At 35.6% G+C, this 26,507-nt stretch overlaps 1 protein-coding gene across 2 annotated transcripts in view; it reads right to left on the reverse strand.

Moving 5' to 3' along the window:
* LOC113038409 (deleted in autism protein 1 homolog) overlaps positions 1-10,648 on the reverse strand; it is a 41,284-nt gene extending 30,636 nt beyond the window's left edge. The window contains exons 1-2 of one of the 2 annotated variants that reach the window (XM_026195787.1): positions 10,350-10,648; positions 4,750-5,650 (exon numbers count right to left, since the gene is read on the reverse strand). In XM_026195787.1, the coding sequence (XP_026051572.1) occupies positions 4,750-5,403 (654 nt within the window). In that variant the 5' untranslated portion in view covers positions 5,404-5,650; positions 10,350-10,648. The remainder of the gene's footprint in view (positions 1-4,749; positions 5,651-10,349) is intronic. The other variant, XM_026195797.1, reaches the window with a different exon arrangement.
* Between the last annotated feature and the right edge of the window lie 15,859 nt (positions 10,649-26,507).

The raw sequence follows: 26,507 nt of genomic DNA on the forward strand, positions 1-26,507 counted from the left end.
TAATTCTACTTGTTAACCAAAAAAAGGTTATTTTACTATTATTATTATTATGTTTAATTAATGTTTAAGTATTACAGTTGTTTTAAAGCTCAAAGGCTAAACTATACAGTGTTTGACTCAAATTAAAAAATATATATTTATAGATATTTCTGTTTTTGATGTAACTTTTATGTATACTTTTATATAAATATATATTGTATTAACTATTCCTCTCCTATATATAAAACTTGTTTTTATTTAAAATCAAAAATCTTTGATAGGTTCACTAACCCAGCCAGGGCAGGAGTTAGGGGGCCGGGGCCCCTGGTCTTGAGGTCATGTTTGGGTCTTACTGTAAAAACGCCTAGAACATCATTATGGAGTAACACAAAAAACACACACACACACGCACTAAATATTTTGAGGTTCATGTATAGTACAACTAATATGCAACATGTCTAGCCTATTAAAAGTTTAGATGTAATATTAAAGTCATTATAATACGATAAACAGGATGTGTTCTCTCAGTTGAGAGATCAAAACCCTGAAATTACACGGAGCAAAAATAGTTAGTATTATACAAAATTTATTGTCATAACCAATATGTGTCATCTTATGTTAGATTCTTAAATTTAATCATATTCAATCTGAATAAAAATGTTGCCTTTTAAAAATCAAATTAAATCACTATCAATGAAATCTAGGGCTGTAGTACTCGAGTCCGGTCTTGGACTCGAGTCCGGACTCGAGACATTTTTCTGTCGTCTCGGACTTGTCTCGGACTCGTTGAATTTGCACTCGGACTTGTCTCGGACTTGGCCATTGGACTCGCCAAGTCTTCTAGTTGGTCTTGACCGAGTCCAGCAAAAAAATAAAATAAAACATTTCTCCTTCATAACAAAACCACATTTGCATGATGTCGCTACTGAAAACGTGTGGAAAACGCTAGGAGCGCTGCTCTCCTTATTTCCAAAGCACTCTGTAGCCTGCACTCTACGCTCGCGCTCCAGTGGCGTCTGCTGTTGCTGGGCAACCATGACCCGCTCTCCATGATGACGCAGAAGTTTCAGCAAAGAATAAATGGAATTCCAGCACTTAAAATCACTTGCAGTAGCTCTGCTAATAGATTCATTTAAAAAATGGCTATCCTTGTACAACTATGATCATCTGTTTCTCCATCTTGCCTTAGCTTTCAGTATTGTTCCGGGAAAGGATGTGCATGACCAGCAGTGCACTTACTGCGACCTGAAAAGTTTAGATGTTTCTAATTTAATTTTCTACCTGTTAGATTGTGTTTTATTTACGTCTACACCTAGATAGCCTTTTTTTATCAATAAACGCGTATTAATGTATAGCCTTATGCAACAATTACATATGTAAATTTTAAAAACTTTATATATGACATTACATATTTACATTTTCATGTAACAGCCAGTATTTGTATCTGTAACAATCACAATTGTTTTCCTATCTGCATTCGGATACAACATCGTACAGTTACTTGATAAGACTGTTATGACTTTTTATATATTTTTTCGTAGTTATCACTGAACAAGTATGTCGTGTTAAACTGAAATAATTATTAATTTCTAAAATAATATTTATCATGCAAGCAGAGAGATGTCATGACAAACGTGTCATAGTGATCATTTGAACACGACTGAATCCATTCAATGCACACATTCTCATTACGCAGAACACTTTGAGCGAGTCTTAATGTTAATGAACTTCACTAAACAGATGTGTGTGTTCCGCGCAAACCAGCAAAAGGTAAAGATGCAAACATGTAGGACAAGTAGACAATGTATCCGTATCGAAGCTGACTATTAGCCTACTCTTGAGAGAGAACTGATTTGGTTTTTGAGAGACTGAGACGCGCAGCGCGGCTGTTTTATTGGTGAGCGCGCTATGCTTATTCCATTCATTCGTATCATGGTAGCCTAAGCTTTCAAAATTTGCCTTTTAAATATATGCAAATAATATAACGTGTAGCTATGATGTATTATTATAGGTAAAATTACTCTTGCAACGCTCTGATTTCTGAGAGATAAACAGAGAGGCGACAACAATGCGGTGTTTGATTTGCGATCTTTTCACTCATAAAGTTTACATTCATTCACTTCTGGCGCTGATCCCCTGGCTCACCTGTTATCTAGCAAACACCAGACTCTGTCAGCTTTAGCCGAGTATTCAGGCAGAATTATTCCTTGAGCGTTATTCGTTTTCTAAGCCATTATCCGTGCCATTCCGAATAAGGAATTCGGCTTCAGGCACAACCCTAATTATTACATTACATATTTTATTTTTACATGCAACATAGATAAGGTCATATAGTAACAGCTCCACGCAATATTGTAATTCTAAAATTCACGTCGTACTTGCAAACACTTTGTATGCATTATGGTTAATGCATGCTGGAGTAGTCGATTGTTTCCGACAGAGCTCGACTAGTCTATGCAAGCACTAGCACAGTATGACAAAAATGTCGCTGTATTTATGTGCGCATGGCCAGTAGAGCCAAACGTATCCATTCTAGCCTTGCTGCGCGCATTTGTCATATCCCGAGCTTTGCATGTGTCTGTGCACTGTGGCATAGTCATATACATTTTTGACCACAGATATAATGTCAACAAAAAATAAAGTACATAAAAATTATTTGACCTTACAGTTCCAAACTTTGTTTATCCAAGTTTAGCTCCCAGGGTCGGACTGGGGGTAAAACCACTCATTAGCAAGGCCCCAAAGGAAGAGATGGCCCTTGAAAAGTATGAATCTGAAATATATATTTTTTACCTGGATATTTTCATGCGTGGGGGCCAAGGGGGCCCATCAGGACTGCCTATGCATAGGGCCCAGGATCTTGTTTAACGCCCCTGTTAGCTTTAACCCTAATTATACACACTTGAACATAATCAAGCTCTTACTAGACACACTAATCTTCCAGGTGTTTTAAGGCCAGTTGGAGCTAAACTTTTCAGAGTTGTTACTTTGCACATGCTTTTTGATCATTACAAATAATAATGTAAAATGATTTTCTTAGAATAGGAGATATGCTTTCTCTTGCATCACAAACATTATCAGTAGTTAAGTATGTGGTCTTGAAGAGGACCCTTTTTTCTTTCATTTGGACTCGGTCTTGGACTTGGACTCGAAACTTTTGGACTTGGACTTGACTTGGACTCGAACCTCTTTGGACTCGGTCTTGACTCGGTCTCGACTAGTCCTGGACTTGGACTTGACTTGGACTCGACAAACCCGGACTTGACTACAGCTCTAATGAAATCCATACATAGATTGGATAGTACATAGTTTAAATATAACATTTTAAATGTAAAAATATTTAATGATTGCAAAAATGAAATAATAAGCTACAATACTTTTTTAAATGTGAAACTATGACAGGCGGTAGGCGGCAGCAAGTAACTTTCTTAATCCTTAAATCAACTGATTCGTTTCACTTCACAAATGAATTTACTTATAGCCTGACTGAATCATTTACTCACACATACTGGTAAAAATTTTTTTTTTATTATTATAGCAATTATAGCATGATTAAATAAGTCGCTTTGGATAAAAGCATCTGCATCTGCATAAATGTATTAATGTTAATGTAAATGTACTCATCAGTCTAGTGCAAATTATTAAATTTACACTCATAAAAAAACATTTGTTTTTTTCCCAAATTCTAGATTTATCCTGTTGGGTCGTTTTATTGGGTGATTTTTATTTTATTTTATTATTATTATTATAACTTTTTCTTTTAAATGTATGTCCCAACTAACGTCTGGTTGTATTGCTAGCATTCTACAAACACAGCATTCACCAGATCTACACTTAAAGTGATCAATGCGCCGGCCCCATCCTGGAAGTTTCTCCACCAGCCAAACGAACCATTGCTGAAACACAATGCGACTTTGCAGTTTTATCCAGCAAAGTTTCTGTGCACTCCACTGACTACAACAGGAGTGCTATTGATCTATTGCACCATTGTTACAGCTGTGGTTGCGCTATGCGCTTGATGGGTTGAAACTTAAATGTCTGACAGAGAAGATGGCAAGAGGTAAACCTGTTTTTGATGTAACTTTTCAAACATGAATATAAGAAAAAGTCATGATTGTAAGTCATTTAATGAACTGGAACAGCCTACTGATAGCAGTTTTCTTTTGACTGCTTTTGCTGCTCCTGACTTGATGTTGAATATATATATATATATATATATATATATATATATATATATATATATATATATATATATATATATATATATAGTATATAAACTGTTCTTGAAAACAGTTCAAAAGTCAGCAGTCCACGGCAGGTCTAAACCAGCCAAGGTACGAGTACAATAACATACTCAAGACTTCATCTAACTATCGCTATTGACAAAATCCCATAACATATAAAGAAATATATATTTTCGTCAATATTACACATCCTTAAGTGGAAAATGTTTATTATGCTAAAAACATGTTTTGGACAAAATAACTGTCAGAACAAAATGCCACCTCTGTTTTTTAAAACTTCGCTTATTGAATAACAAATGCCCTTGATTTATGTCTATAAGAATTCTTCAAGACAAGCATACTGTTGTGCAAAGCCACCAACAGACACAAAGTATCTATTATTGACACAACCTTGTGCAGAGCTTTAAAATATGCAAAGATGCATCGTTAATCCCTTTAACTTCCAAGCGGGCATCAGACACAGTGCTTCAGCATCAAAGGAAAGGTTCAGCAACTTGAAAATGCATTTAGAGAAGTGTGTGGATACCTGCAGCACAAGCGGCTCAGGGTTGAACGCCAAGGTCATCAGCAGCTGCATCCGTTCAGTGTCCTTCAGGTTCTTCAGCAGGAAGCTGCCAGAGTCCTTGGTCTCCGCGTACCTCCTGACCACACGGTCAAGAAGCCTCTGCGAGGGGCAGTGCACCAGATCCGACCAGCCCTCCACCACCTCTGGCGTCAGCAGCCTTACGTCCCCGTTAAGTTGGGCGAACTCCGTTTTGTACATACCCTGAATGAGATCACAGCGAGGCCTTCCAGTGGCCCGTTTGCAGATCTTCTGATCGATCTCTGCGAGCTCTTGGTTGGAGCCCAGGCGTTTGAGCACGACCCTGCGCGTTCCTTCCCTGGGTTCTCCATACTGAGCAAAATAAACGTTCTTCACGTTGAAAAAGTCTAGGAAGCGCAGGCGACCCCACATCTCAAAGGTCACCTGGCCGTTCATGAACTTCCGGCACCAGCTAGTGCCGAAGCAGGCTGGACACTTGTTTAAGCCGATGAATCGCCTGTCGGTGAGCTCGTTTCTCTGGAATGAGGCGAATAGGTTGTGAGTGTTCATCAGCAGGATAACAAAAAAAGCTACGATGAAGAGGAACTTGCCGCACCGGTAGACGCGGCCAAATTTGAGTGACAGTATCCGCAGCATGCTGACTGGCAGCAGCGCACTGAGAGTGAGTGCAGTTAATCTTTGTCAATGTGTCTGTTCCATGATTGCTATGTGTAATATCATCATCCCCCTCAAGTTCACATTAGTTAGAGAGTGCTCCATAATGGCAGCAGTGTTGCCTGGTAAACTCATCGGTTTCAAGAACCCCTCTCAGCATGTTTCACAGAAGGGCTTTCTGGTTTTACATCGAGTTTCCATTAAGCTGCCACATCAGGAATCCCTTTACCTGAAACAGATAAATGAAATCAGATTAATATAAGCAAATTAAGCTTTAAGTGTAATAATGACATTATAAAATAAAGCAGTTATAAACGCTTCTTTCACACAGTTGCCGTTTCAGAGGTATCTGTGTGGATAGTTCACCCCAAAGTTTCATCATTTACTCACCCTCATGTTTTCCAAACCTATATAATGTGCATTCTTCCTTTTTTTTAAAAAAAGGGGGGGAAAATATATTCACAATCAATCTTTATGTTAGTAATATGTCAGTTTGTAAGCGGTAACCTAATATAGCCAAACCTCAGCCTAGTGGGGACGGCAACAGGAAGTGGGTGTTGTTAAAATATTTAAATATCAGTGCTCAATCTATTTCGAAAGCTTCAAATCCAGTGATGTATGTTTTAAAGCCTTTAACTTCAGCAGACGGCTTAGAAAAAGACAGAATCACACAGAGAGAGGTACATTTGAAGTAAGCAGCTTGTTTGAAATTCTAATTTGTTAGCCAATTAGAATAGTTCACACAAACATCTCTAATACAAAAATATACAATTAATAAGTGCTGATAAGACACTGTAAAATGTCATTGATGTAAAGCAGAAACTGTTGCTCAAAAAAGAAGAAGACTCTTTCCAGAAAAATGTGAGATTAGGGTTCTATAAAAATGTAGGCATGGTTTTGTTCATCATCTTTAACCTCATAAAACATTTAGCATAAAGCAGTACATTTACAGCTTAGTATACGAAAGAGTGCACTTAGCGTCACTGACCTTTTTTTTTTAAAGAATTCAGTTAAATGAATGCATAAAAGGAACATGCAAATCAAACCAACTATAACTCAATGATTACATAACTAACATGAACTTCAAACAAGGCTGCCTGCTCTTTAAAAATAGTATTTGGGTAAAACTATTTTAATGACAGTAAAATTATTTTGTACACAAAGTCTTTCATATCTAATAAATGTGTTTGTATATGTTAAAATATGGCATATTGTACTTGTATACTTAAGTAATCTGGTCAACTTTGCAACTTATTCTGGTAAAGAGGAACCCACTTAGACAGGAAGAGACCAGCGTTTAATGCACTCAACCACAGTTTGTTTAGTTTTTACTGTAAATTAGGTCTGGTTTATCTGAAACTAATGATAACACAATAATAGTGGAAAATTAATTTAAATGGTTGCACATAATGTCAGGTTTGCAGGAAATTTAAAGACCATTTTAAGACCAAGTAAAGAAAATTTAAGGAATAATTTGAAGGAAACAGTTGTTTGTGTTTGAGTTATATTAGCAACATTACTAAGCCATCTCGATTACTAAAAATCATTTTACATGCACACACCATAAAAAAAGACTTGAATACCTCTGCTCCCAACCACTATAATATGAAAATAACATTTACTGTACTTCTGGTCACACAAAAACCTCTTAAATCAAGATACATCTACTTGAGAAGCAAAATTTCATTACATAAAAGATCATCTTGTTTTCTGTGGAACTGGTCAAAATGAAGTAACAAATGTCTGTCAAACTATTTAAATAAATGGGAAAGATTTAAAACCCCATTGAGAGATGTTTGTTCTTGTATTAAGCATAAACATAACCAACTTTTTTTTTTTTTTTACTTTTATTTTACATTTTGCATTTTCTCATGTAAATGGATTTCTTTATTGTATTGGAATATGTGTTGGAAAACAAAAATACTAAGGAAGGCATAAATAATTTTTTGCAGTGCATGCAATACTTAGAGACACACACAACAGACTTTTTATTTCTGCTCTGATTTAAGAATTTTTAAGGATTTAATTATATATATAATTTTTTTTATTTTAAAATTTAAAATTGTATTTTTATTTTTATTTTATTTTTTCACACTTTAAAAATCAATGGCTACCATCAACTGTTTGGCTACCAACATTCTTCAAAATATACATAGATTTATGTTTGTTTGTTTTTTACCCAAATGTTTTTTACCCAAAGGTAAAGAAATACTAGGTTGATACTGATTATTTTATTTTATCTGATTATTTTTAAATAAATGTGCATGCTGTATTAAACTCACAATGCTTATGGCAGCTCTGCTAATTAAAATAATAACTGTAATCTGCAATAAGTCTTGCAACATTACAAATTATTATATTTTGGATATTTTTGTACTTTTTTATAATGAATATGCAAAAGAAAAAAAAAAAGTGAGACGATCAGCAAAATGGCATCAAAAAGCAATAGTAGTGGAAACCAATAAACTTTCACAAGTATGCAACCAAATCATTAGCATGAAAGCATCATGTTGTATGCTGATGGTTTTTCATGGGGTTTTTTTGAGGCTCATTTTCTACCTCTCCCTCAGCACTTGATGAGCAGGGGAAAGGTCCAAAAAAAAACTCATCATGGAGAAAGAGAGCTCAGATAACTACACAGCCTTCTCACCAGACACGTTTTCCATACCGAAAAAGACACAAAGCTCTCGCAGCTCACAACTTTTAAGACTTTGTATGAAGTGCAAAACTTCTGCTGAAGGGATAAGGCACACGAACGAGGGGTAAACAGACCTGGAAAACATCTGGCAGATGGTGACGGCTTTCAAGATGATTCATCAACACCAGTTTCAAAGCTTCACAACAAACCTGGGCTCAACCACTGAAACAAACCCAGTTTCTAGTTAAACATTTTCAACATTTACCCTAACAAATGCATTTAAACAATGATGTTTGAGAATTCCAATGAGCCCTTTTATATAAAAAAAAAAAAAACTACGCTTTTTATGCTTACTAAAATGTGTCAAAAGTATCTTATTATCATCTCACTCACTTCAGAACTAGCATGTTAACTTTAATACAAAATGCAAAAGGGTCCAACAAAACCTCGATTTGAAGACATAAGTAGGTGTAATTTAAACATTAAGGTCCTCAAAATAGCAGAATTCTTCTCTATCAATGCTTAAACGATGTGTGCTGGGCCATTCATTGTCTTGCATGCTGCTTTAAGTACCATTTCTCTGTGGTACTGAGAATGAGAAACCACAGTTGTCACAGTTATTGACTGTTTAAGTCAATAATGTTTGATCACACGACATGACAGTGCCGTTATGCTGTGAGTACAACCCAACCAGATAAAGAGCTATAAATAACCAACCGTAAATGTGAGGAGGGCAGATGTCATCTTGCACTTTACACTGTTATGACTGATGGCTGTACTGTGAGAAAGCAATTGTGGTGACCTACATGAACCACCCTTAAAAGGACAGTTCACCACAAAAATAAATAAATTAAAGCTCTGTCACCATTTAGGAAGCCTAACTGTCAGTCCAAACTCATAAGGTATACAATTTCTGTCTAACGCACAAAAGTTGTGACAAATATTAATACTGCTTACCTCCATGCAATGAAAATGAATAGGAACCACCAAGGGTTATCAAAGACAAAAAAATAAAATAAATAAATAAATAAATAAAAAGAACACAGTAAAAGCATAACGAAAGTAGTCTATTCGGATCATGCACCATATTCCAAGTATTCTAAAGGAATATTTTAGTGAAAAAACAAACTAAAATTAAGCTATTTATTGAAAAGATGCAGTCACCATTCACATATGAAATACTAGTTAGCCTGCTACAACTCTATGAAAGACATAAACATATCATTCTTTGTTCCAGAAACGAAAGAGAGAAAGGATTAAAGCAACATGGTATGTAGACCATTTTTATTTTTAGGTTAACTATCTCTTTAACAAAACTCTGTCATAAAAACACAGAAAAAAAAAAAAAAAAAAAAAAACTGGACCACTCATCCGATGTGTCATCCACTTCTAGTGACTGGTAATATAATAAATTATGTTTTCTTACTCGGCTTCCAGGACTTATCAGACTGCGAAACAGTTCTGAGAAACTTGACTTGAGCTTGTTTGACAGCTGCACCAGGGGAGTATTTTCGTGCTGTGTAGTTCAACCGTTAACTTTGTAACGTTAGATATTACCATAATACTCACTTGAGACGTCTGGACGTAATACAAAAGAACATAACCGGTTTAGGTACAAATTAATCACTGTCACACACACACACACACACACACACACACACACACGAGAAAAAAAATGTAAAGCCTTACTTTGTACTTTAAACTATGACTAGCTTGACCGCTCAAACTCTGACCGCTGAAGCCGTGAAGATTCATCATATCGCGGACAAAATAGAGCAAACCAGCAGGTAAACAAGAGGAATGAGACAAGTAACGCACTCAGGAACTTTTTTCTGACTTTCTTTGTCGGTATGTAAACGACAGACTTGAGTATGTGATGTAGCTACGTAAAGTTCCAAAAACACAAAACCAGTTAACGAAATGTATTGTTTATCTAATCATTTTTCACGGCTGGTGGTCTAAGAAAAATATATCTATATATCTGTATAAAAATATATCACGATATATCTGAATGTTCATTGTACTATTAATAATAATATTAATAATATTAATAATAATAATAATAATAATAATAATAACAACATGCTTGAGCAATTTGTTATCCATTTTCTCCAGTCCAAAATAGAAAACTTTCTCGTTTAATTCGCTTTACTAGAGAACAGCAATAAACTGGAGTTACTTTCTCCGTCTCGATGCAGAAGTTCCCAAGTTCATTCAAAATGTATGGTAGAAACATTGCAAATATGAAAATAATTATATGACAGGATGACATGCAAATATCCAAACCTACCAAATAAAAATGTGTGAAATTCCTGGTTTATTCCAGTGGCTCGAGGAAGCTTCGTTGTCGATTTATGAATTCCTGTCTCTTACCAGCAGCCGTGCACGTCGACGCTTTCCCACGTTTCTATATGCTGCGTGCACTATTGCTTTTTCTCTATCCCTTTACATTTCCCAAGGGTTGTCTTCTCAATCTCGAGACAAGTTCAGTCCGCGAGCGCTGAAGCAGCTGCACAAAAGATCCGACTTCGCGGATCTGCTTTCGTATTTACGACCCTTCTGGTCAGTTTACGTTACTGGTTACTAGGTGATCGTGTTTGTAACTCCTCCCCGAAATCTAGAGCGCTGCTCATCTCGTCCTCGCGTTCAGGAGTAAGTGCATCCTTCAGGTGTAGTGGCTTAATTGGTGCTATCCAACAGGACCCTGACCTGCATAAAGTCTGGGGTCATCTTATGAGCAAAAGAAAATCTGTTTCATTGTGGAGAGCTGCTACATTCGAACAGTCTGTCAGATCTTAGATGAATGAAAATAAGTGAAGGTTATTCGAGTTGAACGCCCACATTATTAGGCTACTCAAACAGTTGTAAGCGAAATTGCAATTGATGAGAGTGAAGAGATTGAAAGCCACTTCTGTCTATCGCTTCATCCCACGCAGTTATTTTCAGTTTCTGTGAAAACGTGAACATTAATTTCCTTTTCTTTATGCATGGAAGAAATTATTTTTTAGTAGTATTATTTTTCACGGTTTATGACTTGACTTTGAATGAATATGCAAATAGCTTTACCTATAATCTGTAATATTTGGCTCCGTTTAACTTTATATAAGATTATTTAATGAAAGTTTAACGCTGATTAAGGCTACATTAGCAAACACATTTTTGAATTTTATAAAATTTCATATTATCATTTTGCACATTCTATGACTAGACCATAAATGAACAGAAAATGCAAATATTGCTTTGAATATTTGGCTCGATTTAAACATATCAGATTAATTAATGAACTAGAAACTTATCAAATCCATTCGCTCCTCATTACAAGATAAATAGCCCTCCACCAGATATCAGTACTCTGGTGACATCTAGTGGTAGGCTATTTGTTGACTTTATTTTATGAATAAATTGATGTTATACTGTGAAATGTCTTTGGACACACGTCTTTGGGCCACACATAAATATTGTGGACAATGTCAAATTGCATTGGATAAAACATCAAACTCTTAAGTTCCAAGAACCTAGTGTTGTGGATTTTTCTCTGTTTATTTGTCCTGTTTGTTGTTTCTTTGGTAGGCTACATTAAATTGTATTTTTGTTGTGCACTTGTAGATAGTTGACCACTGGACTGTCTGTTTTGGCACTGTACATAAATTTCACCGTGTTGTGAAGTGAGCCATAATTTCTTTACATTTTTATGGACACTCATTATGTCCCCAAGTTAGCTGGTGGTGCTTGCTTTATCTCACTCAAACAAATGATGCTGAACTTTTTCTTAGGATAAGATTTTTTTAAGAGGTTTTAACAAGGGCAGCTGGTGTCAAGGTGATTTGTAGTGAATGTATGAAGTCAGTCCCCCACATGTTGTTTAAATGAAGTGTATTTCTGAAGTGGATTTTAAATCTCAGTGTTTTTCAACCCAAATGCTTTCACATCCTAAAACCTCTTCATCTGCAAAGAGAAACTGCGGCTCAATTACAATGATGGACATAAAGACTCACTGAAGAGTCATGTGGCATTGACTAGCTGATGAAAATTCAGCTTGAATCAGTCGGCCCATTCTCCTCTGACCTCTAGCATCAACAAGGCATTTTCGCCCAGCAGATTGTGAAATAATAATAAATAAATAAATAAATAAATATATATATATATATAGGCCTGTTGACATTTTTATAACTGTAAAGACCTAATAGAGACTACAATATATTATAAAATCATGCAGAGAGAGGGGTGAAAACAATATTAATAAATAATATAAAAAATAATAGCAATGAAAGGGGGGTGGGCTCTTTACAACACTATAAAGTTTCAATAGTACTTTCAAAGCATGATTCTTTTTAGAGCCTTATAGAAATGGTTCTATTTAGCACCAAAATTGTTTCTGCTATTGTTACATGTAAAATGTAAGTAAGTCAGCTTGGCAGTAGATGCCATGAGTCATAAATAATTTCCATGGTACAGCATATATTCATAAGTTGTTTTCTTTTCTTTCTGTATATATTTGGGATTGTCATTTTAACAATGCTGTCAATATGATGATCCAGCATCCAAATCCTAACCTTTAAAACCTTCACATCTCTGAGTAAGAGTGAGTTCTGCCGAGGCCATTTGGTGAATCTCTTTGGCCATGATCCAATCAGGAGTCATTAACCTGATGTTCCAGATGAGCAGAGACAAGAACGATAAGAATATCATCCCATTATTGAGTCCATTAAGAGAGACAGAGGAGGGAGAAGTCAAAAGAAGTCTGCAGTCAAATTTCATTCACCACAAGCGCACAGAGATATTTAGTCGACAGACGAGGCAAACCACTCATGCACACACTCTGCGAGCGCAGAATCATCATCCCTTGTCTTTAAGGTTACTTAAAACCAAAGCCATTTAGCAAACAGATTTTAAATAAAGACAGAAACATAATTCAAATTGCTATATTGTATTTAAATTATTATATTGTAAAATACAGTAATATATTGATACATTTTATTAAATATTATTCCATTAAAAAATATTTAAAAACGTATACCTGTGATGTAAAACTGAATTTTCAGCATCACTACTCCAGTCTTCATGATCTTTCAAAAATCATTCTAATATGCTGATTTGCTGCTAAAGAAACATTGCTTTTTATTATTAATGTTTTAAAAAAAATGTTGTTGCATTAAATCTTACCCAGATACAATAGTGCTATTTTCTGATTGGCTTTTGTGTAGCCTATTTCTTCTTTTTTGATTAGCTGATAAGTGGGCAGACTCGATTAAGAACTCCAGGGGAGACGCGCTTGATTCCTGCCGGTTTCCATAGTGAGAGCGGCGCGACCAGATAACTTTTATTAACTATATATTATAAATAGTTTTTCTGAGTGAGAAATACAATGTGTGGCGGGAGTGCGTGACAAAAGACCGAAATGAGTGACTGTCACACTCAATGCGTGACACTTTCGAGCCCTGTGATCAGATCTAACTGAAACACCACAGTGGCTAGGGGGAAAAAGCCAATTAATAAATCAAATATGAAAACAGCAAAAAGTGCATTCAAACAAACAAATCCTGAATAAGGACTGGTGAGCTAACTAACATAAACTACCACTAACTCAAGAATCAAGAAAACTTCCTATCTCCTGAGGAAGAAATTAAAACACAGCAAAAAGTCTTCCGGGTCAGCTCACTGTGACGAGTGGGGCGGGGCCGAGGGATGTGGGAACGAGCGAGGCCGGTGGAGTGATTGGGAAATGAGCGACACCTGCAACCCACCACCGGTCTCGAGTCCCACAGAGGAGATGGAAGGATAAAGGCCTGGGCTTTAGTTTATGTTTGCTTTTTTGTTCGCATCAGTCATTTGTGAGGGACTGGTGCGCTGTTTTGTGTTTATTTTGAATTATTAAAGTTTCATTTGGATTGTCCGCCGGTTCCGCCTCCTTCTTCCAAATGATTATGGAGTTTTATATTACACTCACTTACACATGCTTTCTATGTACTTGGTGGTAACTAAACAGGCAATCACTCACCATCCTTAAACAAAAGAGAATAAGGAGAAACAAGACTAAAAGCAAACACAAAACAGAGTTCCCAGGGCAAGCCACCATTATAGTGCCAGCAGCTCTTAAATAGGTAGAGGCTTCAGGTGTTTGTAATAGTCTCTGCCCACATCCAATTACCTGCTGTACTCAGGAAAGCAAAAAATAGAAAGAGCAGGGGCTCTTAACACTAGATTTAAACAGAAAGAGTATGTCTAAACCCCGAACATTATTAGGAAGGCTATTCCAGAGTTTGGGAGCCAAATGCGAAAAAGCTCTACCTCCTTGTGACGATCGCGACCCAGTAAGACATGGAGAGAGATCCAAGTGCATGTATGTTTTATTTGGGTAATCCAAATCAAAGTCAAAACAGGCCAGGGTCAAAACCAGAATGCAGTCCAAAAACAAACAAACAAAAAAAAAGGAACAGGAAAGGGAACAGGAGGACGAGAAGACAGGATCACGAAAGGAAAGGACTCCATACAGACAACAGGAAAGGACTGGTAAATATAGGGAGGCTAATGACAGTAAAGTGAAGGCACCTGGTTCAATTAGCAGGAGTGAAATTACTGTGATGAAGGGACAAGGCTAGTGGGAATTGTAGTGCCTACGGTGAAGTGCCTAAGGGGAAGTGAGCCCACTAGTGGACACCCAGGGAAACAGAGACTAGACAGCGTGACACTCCTTTAATGGATTTTGCTATCCTAGGAACTACTAGTACAGAGGTTTGCGACCTTTTGGAGGGGGGTGGATTGTAGCATGATAGAAGATTAGTTAGGTTTGCCAGTGCTAAACCATTTAGGGACTTAAAAGTAAGTAGAAATATTTTGTAACTGATACAGAACTTAATAGGTAGCCAGTGCAGACAATGTAAAATTGGAGTAATATGATCATAATGTATGACCTGTTAAGGACTCTGTCAGCTGCATTTTGGACCACCTGTAGTTAGTTTATTGAAGATGCAGGACAACCAGCTAGTTGTGCTGTATAGTCCAATAGTCCAGTCTATAGGAAATGAATGCATGAACTAGCTTTTTTTTTTGCATCAGAAACAGGTAGCATGTTCCATAACTTGGCAATGTTTCTAAGATGAAAGAATGCTGTTTAATTGCTGTCTAATATAACACCCACATTTTTGACTGTAGAGAAGGTAACAGTACATCCGTCTAGACGCATATTGTAATCTATGATATTCTCTGTACTGTTTTTTTAATAAATAAGTAATATCTCTGTCTTATCTAAATGTAATAGAATAAAATTATTGGACATCCTTTTACATTTTTAATACACTCTGTTACCTAAGATCATTTAGAAGTTTCATCTGGTCTTGTTTAAATATATAGTTAGGTTTCATCATCATAACAATTTAATATAATCCCCATGTTCTAATAATATTACCAAGGGGCAGTGGTGTCAAAAGTATTGGCATTCATTACTCAAGTAGAAGTATAGATATTAGGGTTTAAAAAGACTTTTGTAGAAGTTGAAGTATCAACTCAAGCTTTTTACTCAAGTAAAAGTGTAAAAGTACAGGTTTAAAAATCTACTTAAAGTATAAAAGTAAAAGTAATGTAAGGGAAAAAAATGCCAATAAAAACAAAAGCTTGGGCCGAGCCACAGGGGCCTATTGTGCACTACCCCACCCCCTCAAAAAAACATTTTTCTAAAGGCCATAATGAATATAATGTTATATTAAAATGTTCATGTTGAAAATTTTGGGATGCACTAGGCTACCTGTTTCAGCCGCATATATGCCCATTGAAAATGAACGCATTTTAGTACAATGCAAATACATTAAAGAGCTAGAGATATGATGACTAGTTGCCAATAAGTATTGTTATGGTGCAAAAAGTCAAACTTCAGAGGCTTGTCATCAATAACCTTTAATGGAATGAAAATGTACATCGAAGCTTAGCTGCAGGTATCTGTGAGGGCAATGGATAAGAACATTGGTGCAGGCTTAGTAACAATTACACTTGTATGGATGTCTATTTACAATAAACATTATAGTGCTGTCAAAATTAATGATTAATCCAAGTGTTTAATCAAAAACTAAAAATGAAAAATAACTCATAATCCTGATACCTTCTTGATTGATAGCTTCCTGTATTCGGTACATACGTCTGCTATGTCCAGTGTTCGGGGGGTAACGAGTTACAAAGTTGGTAAAGCCTAGTTTTAACAACATTGTTAATCGCGTCATCAATCGCAAACGATAATTTATAAAAAACATCTCGCTACCGAACTAACTACAGCATTTTAATTTGTGGAGGACGAAGAGAAAGCACCCATTTGGTAAATGAGCCAGTGAGAAATAATAACTTTTAAGTAGGGTCCAGTGCCTTTTCAATACTTTTAAAACGGTACCGGCTCCTAAACGGTGCCTGAACCAATACTTTAAAAAAAAGAACCCCCCAAAAAACTATGGATAACTTTAAAGAACATTTAAAATATTTGAAATAAATCCATAGCTTTCACATTGGATGCTCTCATTTCCCAAGTTGTGCTTCCCTTAATTTAAGGCTAATAAATGTATTTCACAATCTGGGTCATTATTTAATACAAAACCACACATAATGTTTCTACTGTATTTCTGTCACTCACTCTGATATTTAGTTAAAATGAGTGCCGTCTCTCACTGTCTTTAATCAGTTCTGTGAATTAGCAACTGTATGCTCATTCTTTATAAAGTAGCAACAATGTTGTTGGTGCAAAAGTCTTATGGAAAAGAAAAAATAGCATTTTCACTCCAAAAAAAGGGTTTCAGTTATGTTTATCTTTTTTTTTGAATGCACAAGCAGTTTGACAATGGCAAAATGAATGTTTGGAAATGTAAACTGATATTTTCTACTGACACACTATCAGTGTTCGAACTATACCGTGTTCTTTGGGGGAGCCCACTTCTTTTTTGGGGGGGGGGGGGGGGGGGGGTAGAGGTCGTGCACATGCGCATGCCTCAAATAAGGACTTACAACAGCTACAAGTGTATGCACTATTATACATTATGGACACGAGTGCCTCAAAAAAGGACATATAATGACTTACAAAGATACATAACAGCTACAATATGCACTATTATACTTTATCGACACAAATTGATAGGTCAGGAAGACAGCCTTGAATGATGTTGCGCTCTCCTCCGTTAATTTAGAATTCACCTCAATTACTTTATTTGCCAGAATCGCCTTTTGCTTAGTCAATGCCACTTCAATGGCCATCTTGTGTGCAATGCTGTCCCTGTATTTATATATAATTTTTCGCGACTGGTTCTGAGCATTAATCATTAATCCACTCCTCAGACAAGTGCGTGCCAGGTACCTTTTCAGACAGAAGAAGGTTTTTTGCGTCCTTACAAGTTGTAACGAGTGGAAAAAAATGTGGCCCCTTTAAGAGCTGCGCGCTCCCTGTAAAACGGTATGCACTCTGTATGATAATGTATACACGCGCGACTCGAATCCCCCATGTATGCGGGTAATCTCTGTTTGGAAATCATTTTGTTTTAATCTTGTTTGTTTTGTTTTGGTTACGCTGTGGACGGTGGAACATGGGACAGACAATTGCCCGAGTTCGATTGGAGAAATAAAACGAGTCGTTGTTAAATGTCAATCGCCTCCGTGAGTTTTGTCTGGCCTAATAACTTTGTGAGCTATCCATATTTTTTCCCCCTCCTGACACAACGCGTTACAAAGTGATACACCCCAAGCTTCCATCCTTAACACACAGCCATGTATATTGGCTCTTCCAGTCTCTCCACTGCTGGCTGTTCCAGTTTAACGCGAGAGAGGACTCGAAGCAAGAGGGGTTAGGATCCCAGAGATTACTTTTCTTCAGCTTCATGCGTTTTCACTGTGGGCTTGGCTTGAGGTTTACCAGTGCTTGCAGCAGGTGAATCAGTCGTGCGTTATCACTACACAATTTCTTAATAATACCAAAATTAATTGAACTACCTTGTTTTCTTTTTGCCCTGGCTATGATGCTATTACTGCATAATGGAAGGACTTTGCGCACGATAAATGGCCTCCAACGTTTATTTTTTTCTACGAACCTATGACATACTAACATGGAATTTGCAGCGCAGCACCCCCACACCTTGATGCTGTGACGTCTTTAATCTTTATTGAAGTTAATTAGGTTTTAATCGTCGTCATGCATGAATGAATAATATTTTTGCCATCATAATCACATTACAAAACTGAAATTGCACTTGAAAATATTCACATTGTCAGTATTTTTTGAGACCCCCCAAAATTTCAGATTTCTCGTTTTCAGGGGAGCCCATGTCTTATTAAGGGGAGCCGAGCTCCCCCTAGCTCCCCCGTAGTTCGCACTATGCACACTATAGCAAAATATATAAATAGCCGAACACCGAAAATACTAACGTGCCTAAGACTTTTGCACAGTAGCTAGTGTATGTATAAAGTACGTATGATTTAAATTTAAGTACGTTTAAATAAGTGTAATTAAAGTATGCGTTCATATGTGTTAAGGGCTAGATTTTCGCTGGAGGAAACGGCTGTTTAGTGATGAGCGGTGAACAACGAAAACTTTACAGTGGATGAGAAAGCGACTGCTCCCTCGTGACCTTTTGTAAACTGTATTTATGACAAAGAACTGCACAGATACAGATATTCTAACAATCTATAGATAAACACACACCTTGTGTCCTCTGTCTCTGTTTGAGCTCACGCTACTCCTCTCGCGGTCTGCGGTTTGAAGAGCGCGCTGAAAGACGGGAGGAGACCGGTCTGACGCCGGTTTCATATGAAATGTAAGCGGACTGACTCTGAGGCGATCGGATACCGGTTCCATACCCAGCCCTACTTTTAAAAAACATATTTTTTGATAAACGAACCCAAAACTGGCTATGTCCTTGCTGGAGTGTGATGTGTCATGTGCAGGTGCGATGGATCACGTACAAACCAATAGGGTGTCGGAATGGTATCTGTTTATACTTCTCATCCAACCACAATCAAATTCACTCCATCCGGGTGGCGCGATTTATCTGGATAAGTTTTTTTTTTTTAATGATGACAAGCTGGAATGAAAACAAGCCGGAATGAAATAACAGTAACGAAGCTATTTTTAAAATGTAAGGAGTAGAAAGTACAGATACTTGCGTGAAAATGTAAGGAGTAGAAGTAAAAAGTCGGCTGAAAAATAATTAATCAAGTAAAGTATAGATACCCAAAATTTCTACTTAAGTACAGTAACAAAGTATTTGTACTTCGTTACTTGACACCTCTGCCAAGGGGCAACATGTATACTGAAAATAGCAGAGGGCCTAGAACAGATCCTTGTGGCACTCCATATTTTACTAGATTTATTTGAGAAGATTCCCCATTTAAATAGATAGTGATAGCGGTCAGACGTGTATGATCTAAACCATCTTAAAGCCAGCCTGAATACCTGTCTGTTTTTGTAATAGATCTATGAGTATGTCAAGGTCAAGTAAAACTAGCAATGAGATGCAGCCTTGGTCTGATGCAAGAAGCTAGTCATTTATATTTTAACAATGCAGATTCTGTGCTATGATGGGGCCTGAAACCTAACTGCATTCTTCATAGGGTGAAGGGTGAAGGAGCACAATTAAGCAGACACATTTTTCTTAATAAGAGGCTTAATAACTGCCAGCATAAATGGTTTTGGGACGTGACCTAGATATGACGACAAGTTAATAATATTGAGAAGTGCTTCGTCTGCTACAGGTAACAACTCAGTAATTTCAGTAATTAAGTGTGTACAGGATTTAATAAACATGTTGTTGGTTTAGATGCAGTTAATTAAATCTTCCTTTCCTATAGTTATAAAGCACTGCAGTTTTTCTTTGGGTGCAATGAATGGAGCTGAATTACAAGGCGCTGTTTATTCTACATTTGTTATTGTATTTCTGATTATATCTATTTTATCAGTGAAGAAATTAATGAAGTCATTACTTTATAAACGTTTACTAATCATTTAGTACCTTTATGGGCAGGGGACTTTTAGCTGCTGTAACAACGTTTATGTAAAGGGTGGTTAGTTAAGTCACATTTATCTTTACATATCATTGAATAGGATGTTCCTTGAATCATACATCAACAGAAAAAAAACTCAGTTTTCCAAGAAAATACTTGTTCATTCATCATAACCAACCTGTCCCTAACCTTACTTGTTTCATTCTTCAATAGCAGCAAAAGTGTTGTGCTTTAACAAAAGCTTTTTATTATTGTATAACATCTGTTAAAATCATTTGTAGATTTTCAAGAAGTGCATGAGCATATGAATTGAAAGTTTAATGACATTTGTAAGCATTTTAATTGACATGAAATAATGATCTGTTAATCACTGGGTAATGTTTAATAGGTTTATTAGAAGACATTACAAGCACATCTCATGTTTCTAGTTATTTGAATATATATTAACTATTGATCTGTTAATGTTTATTAATATTTATTAATGAAAGTTATTATAAAGTGTTACAGAGATTTATTTCAAGAACATAAAAAAACAACAACTTATTCCAAAACTTTGACCAGTAATGAATAACAGATATATTTATTGTCAGCAACTTATAATTTTATCGTCTACTGAATAATTTAATGAAAAAGTTTATCCTTCTATGATCTGTTATATTTTATATTTATGGATATAAATAGCTCACAAATATCAAAACGGTGACGTTTGTGTTCCCCAATTATACACACATTTATGTTACAGAAAAAAGATGCAATCATGTTACAGAATATGTTACAAATAAAAATGCATAATAAAAATATGGTTAATATGAATATGACTGAATATTGTGTCAGTGAATATTACTGTGCTTTGTAAAGTAATTCATTGTTTTATGGCTCAATCTGAAATGCTCTTTATGCTATAAGTCTAAAGTTTATGATTTAAGTTTACTGTTTAAGATCCAAAAGCCTTTGTGGACCTAAAGGGCTTATATTGGTACCTTAAAAGTATAAAATTAGTACTTAAAGCGTACATATTAGTACATAAAAAGGTACAAAAATGAATCTTTTGAAAAGGTATCAAATGGGGTCTGTGGAAAATAATTTGAATGAAAGAAAAAGATGTTACCAAATAGGGATGTCAAACTTAAGATGTGAATTCAGTATGTTTAATGTAATAATCCTGGTCAAATTATTAATATTTGATTGTATTGTACAGTTTTTTCTGCTTTCTACAATTAGTTTACATAAACAGCCATAGTTTAGTCTTGGTCGATTTGATACATATCTCCAAATGTGTAAGGTATGTAATAACACAGCACACTTTTTACTTTTTGGCTAAACAGTTTAATTTACTGCATAATGAAGCACAATATTTTATTCTAGCAAAGCATGAATAAATAAATACTAACATTACAAGCGTGTTCACACATGGAGTGTGTTCTCTGTTGATTTGAACACATTCAGCTGAAAGCCTCATGAGTGTATAACAACATGTTTTATATAATAATATGCTCTAGTGTTCTATAAATACACTTTTAAAAAGATGTTTCTTTAAAGGTTCAAAGGTCTTTACACTTGTCAAAAGTCCTTTTAAGAACCATATGCCAGGAGAATAATTTTTTCCGAAATTGTTCTTCATTTTAGAGATTAGGGTTCTTTATTCCTGCCTTTTTTCACCTTATAACTCTTAAAGTCTTCTTATTATTATTATTGATATTCAGGGGCTCAGCTATTCAACTACAAAGACTGTCCACACACTCAACAAATAAATTTCTTTCATAATTTTAACTTTAAAACTGTGACTTTAACCGAGATAATAAATAAATTGTCCATAATAGATGTTTTATAATTGTTATGATCTTCAAATGTTTCTATTTTGTGTTTTACTTTTTAACTTATTCATACTTACTGGTAATGTACACTAGATGGCGCTACATTTCCAATGTTGAGAGATGCTTGTTAGATTAGAATTTAAAGCCTAATCATTTCTATAAATGTTGATGGACACAGAATTGCGGACAGTTTTATACTTACATTTTTTTTTTTTTTTTTTTAAGAAAATACATTTAGTATTAGTATTAGTATTGTTACGCTTGCTTAAAATGGCTCCACTGCTTCTGAAAGTGACCTCTGTCCCAAACCAGAGGGATCATCGGAGGGTGATATTTTAACACCTCCCACATTCTAAGTTAATTAAGGCATGCAGTCTTACCACATTTATGTTGCATTCCTTCACAGTGCAGACTACAGAGGCACGCAGATAAGCAGAGATCACAACAATAAGTGAAAAGCAATTACTTGGAAGAGATTTTTTAAGAGCATGTATAGCACCTATCACTCGGCCAGAGTTCAGTGTCCTCTAACTGTGAGCAGTTGACTTCATCGACACCACTCTTAGAGCAGGTTTTATTTAGATTTTTTCGGACCTATAGAATTTTTCAGGCAAATGCTCAATATCTCTTAAAATAGGTTATGTCGAAAAGAGCTTTTCATGAAAAGACAGACAGGAGTATATATTCCCTTCTTACTGAAAAGGGACTATTCTAAGACTAGCTGATGGAAAGGGCTGACTACATAAAACTGAAACAGAAACAAGAAATAGACCAAAAAGGCACACGGTCCGGTCCTCCTAGCCTCCAGACTAAAGATTTGGCAGGATACAACCATGACTCTAATGTTCCATGGAGAATTACTGGACATAAGTTTCTTTGTCTGAAAATATGTCTGTGTCATAATCCTCAGAAGATATGGTTTGAGGTATTTTTAAGAAATGGTTGCAATATAGACTCTTTCTTTATAAGAAACCTAGCCAGATACTAAATTAATATCTAATTTCAATCTTGTTGTGCTATACTGCATTTTTTGCTCAATTTAAAGTAGTTTTGAATATATGTAAGATGGTACATGTTTTTTTTTAAGGGTTGAGACTGAAATGAAAGAACAGAGTCGACCAATATAATCATTATATAACTATTTATATTTACCTCAAATGTTTATGATCACAGAACAGAGAAATGCTCACCAGCGGATGCTCTGCAGTGAATGGGTGCCGTCAGAGTGAAAGTCCGAACAGCTGATAAAAACATCACAATAATCCACAAGGAATCCACTTGACTCCAGTCCACAAATTGACATCTCGCATGTTTCTAAAGAACAAATTTTAACTTTAAACTACCACTTCTTGCCAAAATATCCATAATCCATAATAACGCTTCCTCCTGAATAAAGTCCATCACCTGTTGTCCTCTCACATATAAACCCAACAACATATCTGTTTAGAACAGTTTTGAACTGTTTCGTTTGTAAATGATGCTTGATCTGTGCATATATCTCTCGTTATTCAGATGAGAAGACTTTTTCATTGGAGAATTCTGGCGGCACCCATTCACTGCAGATGTTTTTTAGCAAATGCTCATTACACTATTCCTTTAACTGACAGTGCTGTGATATCTGCTCACTTTACCATAATATAGAGACACTGGTTTCATTTTAGAGGAGACTTTTTCATGTAGCTTATACTACATATAAGGTTTATACATCAAGGCTGACAAAGACAAGAACAATAACAACAACAACAACAACAAATACATGCAGATCAAGCTCCATACCAAAGGCTGTGCCCTGTTGACAGCTTAATGGCTGTCAGCTTAATCATTGAAATTAGTTCACAAAATGTGCTGTAGTTGCTTTGTTGCCTGTAGATTAAGTCTATTACCAAGAGCTTTCGATTAAAGCTAAGTGCCCCTCTCCTCTGAGCCTCTGTTTAAACTCTTTCACTATATGCTGTCTTGCTCTGCATTCACCATATTGTGTATCCCATAGCGGGCTTCAAAATCACCCTGCTCTTTCATTTTTAATTTATGCATTAGCCTTGCTTGATTTTAGCACTTCATTTTATTTCTGTGGTGCATTTAATCTGAGACGAATAAGTCTCCACTGAACATTTGGAGAAACAAAAAAAAAAAACAACAACATAAATGAGATAAAATATAAATAAAACAGAGTAATACACTCTGGAGTAGCATGTATACAGACACATATACACAACAGATTCTCCATCACCGAAGGAAAAGTCCAGCATGAAGATTGTTAGGCAGATTGAAACAAATCAAGAAACACAGCTAACCTTAACATGTGACAATTGCTTAACTGAAACATAATCTGATGACCGATCCTTCATTGTGGCAACAAAAGTAGTTGTGTTGTGACAAATGTTTTGAAATGGATTTGTTTCCACTACATAACTTCCTCAGGTTGTCAGTAAGTTACTACGACATTGTGACAACGTTGTAGATCAATAGTTGTGTCATTTCGATTTGTATCCATTATTCCATGGGTAGATATTCTGTAGTTTCACTTATGTCCTATCCATGAACTCATTTAAATGCTATTTCATCAACTAAAAATAATTAATGCATTGGTGTCCTCCTGCTAATATTCTAGATACTGGATAATAGCAGGACACAAGGTGCAGGAAAAAGCCTACAATGATACAATCCCAAAAGCTGTGAGGATAGTTATCTAAATGAGTATAGGTGGAAAGATTAGAGACAGACAAGTACTGACTCAAAACATCTCAACACCGTGAGGTAACAATGAGGGATAGTGTTCTTTCTCAGTCTGATACAATAGGTTACTCTCAGGCCAATACCATATGACCAATATCAACACCAATGCAGATACCTTTATTAATTTATTATTATTTTATTATTTTACTTATGAGAACAAAATAGTCAAAGCCATTTAAAGATACATTCTGTAGTTTAGTGATAATATATATATATATATATATATATATATATATATATATATATATATATATATATATATATATATATATATATATATATATATATATATATATATGAATGGTGTAAGCTCACATGAGATGAAGACCGTACTCATATAGTTTTCTATAAAAAAATAAAAAAAATAAAAATAAGTATTTTATACATGTGGTATTTTTATGTGGCTTGCAGGTCATCCCCAGTGTATTTTGCCATGCTGAAATGACATGACCCCGCTGTGTTTCACTAAAACATCATGGATACCCTAGTATAATGTTGTCTGGTTATGCGAAGACTGAAAATTACTGCACAATGGACACACTTACATTGTGCTTTACTGGGAGAATCAGTACCTGCATGGCCGAAGAAGCAAAGGTGGAAAGACAGGTTTTTTGTTGGACAGGTAAGGGAATGGATTATTGTGCAAACCACTATCCAGTTAAACCCGATTAGGCGATCAGTGCAATTCACCTTATTAAACACAGAAACGATCATGCTAAACCATGTCGATAAATGGCGACACAGTGTTTACAACATTACGGTATTAATACTTAAGGTAAAATAAAAAACAGCTTGTTGTGGCTAATGAATCAGTCTCACAAATTCACAGAAAACAGTTTATTACCTTGTTGAAAAATAAGGTGGATTTAACCATTATTAAATTAAGTGAGGCCTAAACTGGCTTATTGTTAGTGAATGGAGAAGCAAACTTCTTCGAAGCTTTGAATCAGTTGAACCAATTGTTTTGCAGAATGATTGACTGTTTCGAAGCGTGTGAAACAGCACTCGTTGCTGACACCTGACATACAAATTTGACAAAACTCAGGCCAAAACATTCAAAAACAGCTTTTGTAACAAACCCATTGTAAATGTTTTATTGAAAGTATAGTATATTAAATGCAATAAATCAAATAATGAAATACTGTTTAATATGAAGTGTCTGTATAATATGTGTTATTTGATTTATTTGCTGAACTTGTTTTGTTTGTTTTGTTGAGGCATTTTCTAGACATGCCAATAAGAGACTATTAACTACTACTCTTCCCTTTAATTACACAGATGGCTCATTAAAAAGTCTATGAATTTATAAAGCTGATCCGAGATCATTTAAATCTCATTCTTGTTTACTGAAATCATGTGACTTTGGAAACTGGATACATGTTCCACAAGGCTGGTTCAAAACAAATGATTTGCAAAATTTTGAAAGTGCTTCATTAGCACTCTTCATTTTATATTTTCCATCTACTTACAACATTGGAATAATATGATCAACCATTTGATAACTTTCATAGTTAAAAAAAAATGATGTCAAACACCACAAAAATGTATAAATAACACATTTAGCTCGGCCATTATATTACAGTGAAACAACTTTGTGTCTTTTCTTTCTCATGACCCCACATTGATGTTTTTATGTGAGGTTTCATCATGTCAGTTCAACTGTATCGTAGCTATCATCCCTACTAACCTCACATAAATGCTAGAAAGCAGCGATATTACTTTTACTCGTAGTGCCAGATGAGCAGAAGATCCTGGAGAAACACCAAGGCTAGAGATTGAACAGAAAGAATGTGGCAAGTAGAAGCAAGTCTGTGACATGACAGCTTGAGATCAGCTTCCAAAAAAAAAGAAAAGAAACAGGAAACGTTTCATTCCAGATGAGCTAAAAATAAGATGCACCATCCACAGTATACTCATAGTCAGAATCAAGTAATTTC

The sequence above is a fragment of the Carassius auratus genome, chromosome 2 (genome assembly GCF_003368295.1).
Source record: "Carassius auratus strain Wakin chromosome 2, ASM336829v1, whole genome shotgun sequence".
Taxonomy (NCBI): domain Eukaryota; kingdom Metazoa; phylum Chordata; class Actinopteri; order Cypriniformes; family Cyprinidae; genus Carassius; species Carassius auratus.